Consider the following 3,556-nt stretch of genomic DNA (forward strand, 5'->3'; position numbering starts at 1 on the left):
GGGGCGCAACAATTTGTCATTGGACACCCAACAGGCCCCCTACCAGTTCCTAAGGTCTAAAGCCGTAGTCCGACAATACCTGGCCTAGAAGAGTCCACAGACTTGACCTTGTTTCAGTTCAGAGGTGTAGTTGGCTTTAGGCATGGCGCTTGTCATTTCTTCTCTGACATTCTGGGATGGCTGTGAACGTCTAGTATGCCCTGATCCAAGCTGGGTGGTCCTCGACTGTGTCCAGTATCCGAGAGGCAGCAACCAGCATGCCGTTTAGCAGTGACCCTGCCAGTGCTGCTGCTTTTCTATTCAGCCAGACAGATGACTGATCTTGCTTGTTATCCCAGGTGAGTAGTAGTCTGTAACAGCTCGAATGGAAAATTAAACAATAGAAAAACCAGCAGTACTCTGGTGCCCAGACACTGGATATGTGAGTCATCTCATCCCACAGCTGTACAGCACTCAGATGTTCTTTCATTGTTCAATCTAATATCTGCCAGTAGTTGGTGGTTGTGAACTCTAAGTAGTCGCTGTACATTCCAGTTTTAATGGCATCTGTAGGTCATCTATATGCATGTTGTGGTGCTTTGTAAGCTGTAGTTATCTGTGATGTCTTTTTCTAGTCCTACAGTTCATCATCCCAGCCATCACAAATCAAAGCCATCTATCAAAAATAGAGATAAAGATATCATCAATACATGGCTTTGGCTTGTTTTAGTGTCAGTCTTGCTTAAAATGCAAAAGTAGGGGGCACAGTGCACAAAGGTGCCTCAAACACACCTGAAAACATTTTTTTCATGTGGGACATATTCAGTGTTGCAGCTGTTTCACTGGCTTCTCCACCTGAACTGTTTTCTGAGGAAGACTTCCCATTGCCACTGTATGTTGGAGTGTGATGCTGCAGTTGTAAAGCTCTTAGTCCAGAGGTTGTGGGTCTGCTATAGGCATAGTGTGCAGCACCTCGTCCAGTAACTGTAGTGCTCTGTGCAGGTGGATCTCGATCCAGCAGGGGGTCTCCTTGATGCTCTGGCGGGGGTAGTCGGGCCCCCAGCCCTTAACAAAACTCATCCTGAGAATACACAGCCTCCGGAGGTCGTCTACCCCGATCCCGGCTGCGGCTGACAGACCTGAGAGGACGGGAGGAGAGGAAGTCGCAATCAGGTCAGTCTGATGCTGCATATGTATGAATTAAAAAACAATTAATTCAAACCGAAGGAATATATTCAAGTGAATTATAGTGTGAATTTAAGTGATTTCTAATAACTCAAGTTGATAGACTGAAAATGTATTGGCAAATGACAACAAAATTACAATTTTTTTGCCATAGCTTACATACATTTTTAAGGCAAAAATGAACTTTTGAGGTTTCAGCTTCTAAAACGTAAATATTTGCTACTTTCCTTAGATGACAGAAAAATTAATATCTTTGGAGTTTTGCACCAAAGAAATTAAGCAATCAATCAAGAAAAGATTAATAAATAATGAAAATAGTTGCAGTCCTACTATTAACCCATAAAAACTGTCTCTGTGAAAGTAACAACTTTGAGGAAAGCACTAGATGCAACATTTAGTATTGAAGCAAATATTTATCATCTAATAGGGATCAATATAATACTGTATTTCTCTAAAATCAAATTAGGTTGAACATCTGTGTGAGCATTTCTCTGTTGTTTTCATACGTAATTACATACTGTAGCTACCACTTACTGCTCATTTGCAGTAAACATTTAAACCCTATCACGCTGCCTTTGCTTCCCACTGTATGTGTGTGTGAATGTGTATCTGTTTGCAGTTACAGTATCTTACTAATAGCTGGAGCTATTCCTCCAACTGATCCAGGTCCAGGTATATTTCCGGCCACAGCCGCTGCTTGGGCTGCAGCAGCTGCTTGAGCCGTAGCAGCCTGCTGTTGCATCTGTCTGTGGCACTGACGGAGGTCAAACACCTGGCAGAAGAGAAAAGACTTTAAATGCTGTACATTCAGAAGCAATTACCCCCCTGCAAATACCGCCACAGGCTATCAAGAGCCTAAGTAAGAGCTGGGCTGTGTGAAGATGTAAAATATCCCCCAATGAGAGAGACTGAAGACAAGTGGAAAAGATGGAAAACTGTGGCAGTATGGGGAACATTTTAGGTAACATACGCACGACTACTGTATAAAACCAATGTAAAAGTCAGAATGCCTGAGTAGACTGCATGCTAAAGGGATGTTTAGAGCTTGCACTCAGCAGTTTCCAAATAGTAAATATAACATTTTATGAAACGTCTTGAGATATGTCCTCTTTTTACAGTTCAATGACCCATGTGCTTACCTTGATGTAAGCGCTGGGGTAGATTTTGTGAACAGCGTCTCCGGGGGCTCGGCCCGCCTCTCTGTCCAGGTAATAACTCTGAACAAACACTGCATGGTCACTGAGGCAACGCACCCACACATCTCCTTCCCCCTTACACTCCAGCTGAACCCCTTTGCCAATGTGAAGCCTGTGAGAGAAGAAACAGGACAGAAGGGGAATAAAAGGAAACAGGGAAAGAATGTGAGTTATAATAGTGTCATGTGGTGTTTTCCATTTTTGTTTACGTTTGACGATTTTCATCTAAAACAGTGTCTGTATCCTTAAGGATTTGCAACATTTTAACGTTTCACATCACAGTTGTAAATGTTTTCACATTCCGGGAATTCTTGTGAACAAGCTGGTGGAATAACAGATGCACATTTTGGGGGGCTGCTTATTAAATGTTGTTCTACAGCACTACATGTGGTAACAAGAAAATCCACATGCTATTTTTAAACAAAGAGGAAGGGATGAAAGGACCTAAATATAAACAAGATGTGGATGTGTTATCTTGGATCAACATGCACCTTTGAACTTTCAGCTGATGTGTTGCTGGTACAGATATTGTGGTAAGGCTGTCAAGTCTCAAATATGTAGATATAGTACATTCTACAACCAGAACACACACATATAAGGAAATGGATTTTTCCTTAATATTTTGGGATCTTTTTATCCGCATCAACGCACATTTCAAAGACACCATCAAGCTTGTTTCTTTTTCAAGTGCAAAAAAAAGACCTATACTTCTTTCTCTTCTTTAAAATGCTGTTATTTGAGAGAGTACATTAGCAGTATGTTTTTAAGTGTTTTGCTCTAAATATTGAGGGTAATCGGGTCCCCTACCTTGCTCTCTCAATAGCCTCAGTGCGATGTACGTTGCTGAGCTGACCCAAACAGAACCGGTCTCCCCCTGAGGGGTCCACATAGCCGTCCACTGTCACGATGGGGCAAGAAGAGGGCACCTTAAAAGTCTCCCCGACTTGTACGTCCATCTCAAAATAAGCAATTGAGCACCAGTAGTCTGGAGCTGAAAAAGAAAGGAGAACCCAAGGTCAATGGTTTTAAAGTGCTCATATGATGCTTTTTGGCTTTCCTTTGTTGTGCATGCAATAGGTTTACTAAGTGAAAAAGCCCAAAGTCCACCCCAAAGGGACTTACTATCTCCAACAGAAAACACAAGCTGCTCCAAACAGCTGTATTGTAGTCCAGCCTTTACTTCCGATATTTTTAAA

The 3,556-nt window shown here is 42.2% G+C and overlaps 1 protein-coding gene across 2 annotated transcripts in view; it reads right to left on the reverse strand.

Annotated features, from left to right (window-relative positions):
* Positions 1-585: 585 nt before the first annotated feature.
* LOC116688903 (mothers against decapentaplegic homolog 4) overlaps positions 586-3,556 on the reverse strand; it is an 8,930-nt gene continuing 5,959 nt past the window's right edge. For both annotated transcript variants that reach the window (XM_032515089.1, XM_032515090.1), the window contains exons 7-10: positions 3,168-3,351; positions 2,304-2,472; positions 1,798-1,936; positions 586-1,118 (exon numbers count right to left, since the gene is read on the reverse strand). In XM_032515089.1, coding sequence (XP_032370980.1) covers positions 907-1,118; positions 1,798-1,936; positions 2,304-2,472; positions 3,168-3,351 — 704 coding nt within the window. In that variant the 3' untranslated portion in view covers positions 586-906. The remainder of the gene's footprint in view (positions 1,119-1,797; positions 1,937-2,303; positions 2,473-3,167; positions 3,352-3,556) is intronic.

Source organism: Etheostoma spectabile, chromosome 5, assembly GCF_008692095.1.
Source record: "Etheostoma spectabile isolate EspeVRDwgs_2016 chromosome 5, UIUC_Espe_1.0, whole genome shotgun sequence".
NCBI classification, from domain to species: Eukaryota; Metazoa; Chordata; class Actinopteri; order Perciformes; family Percidae; genus Etheostoma; species Etheostoma spectabile.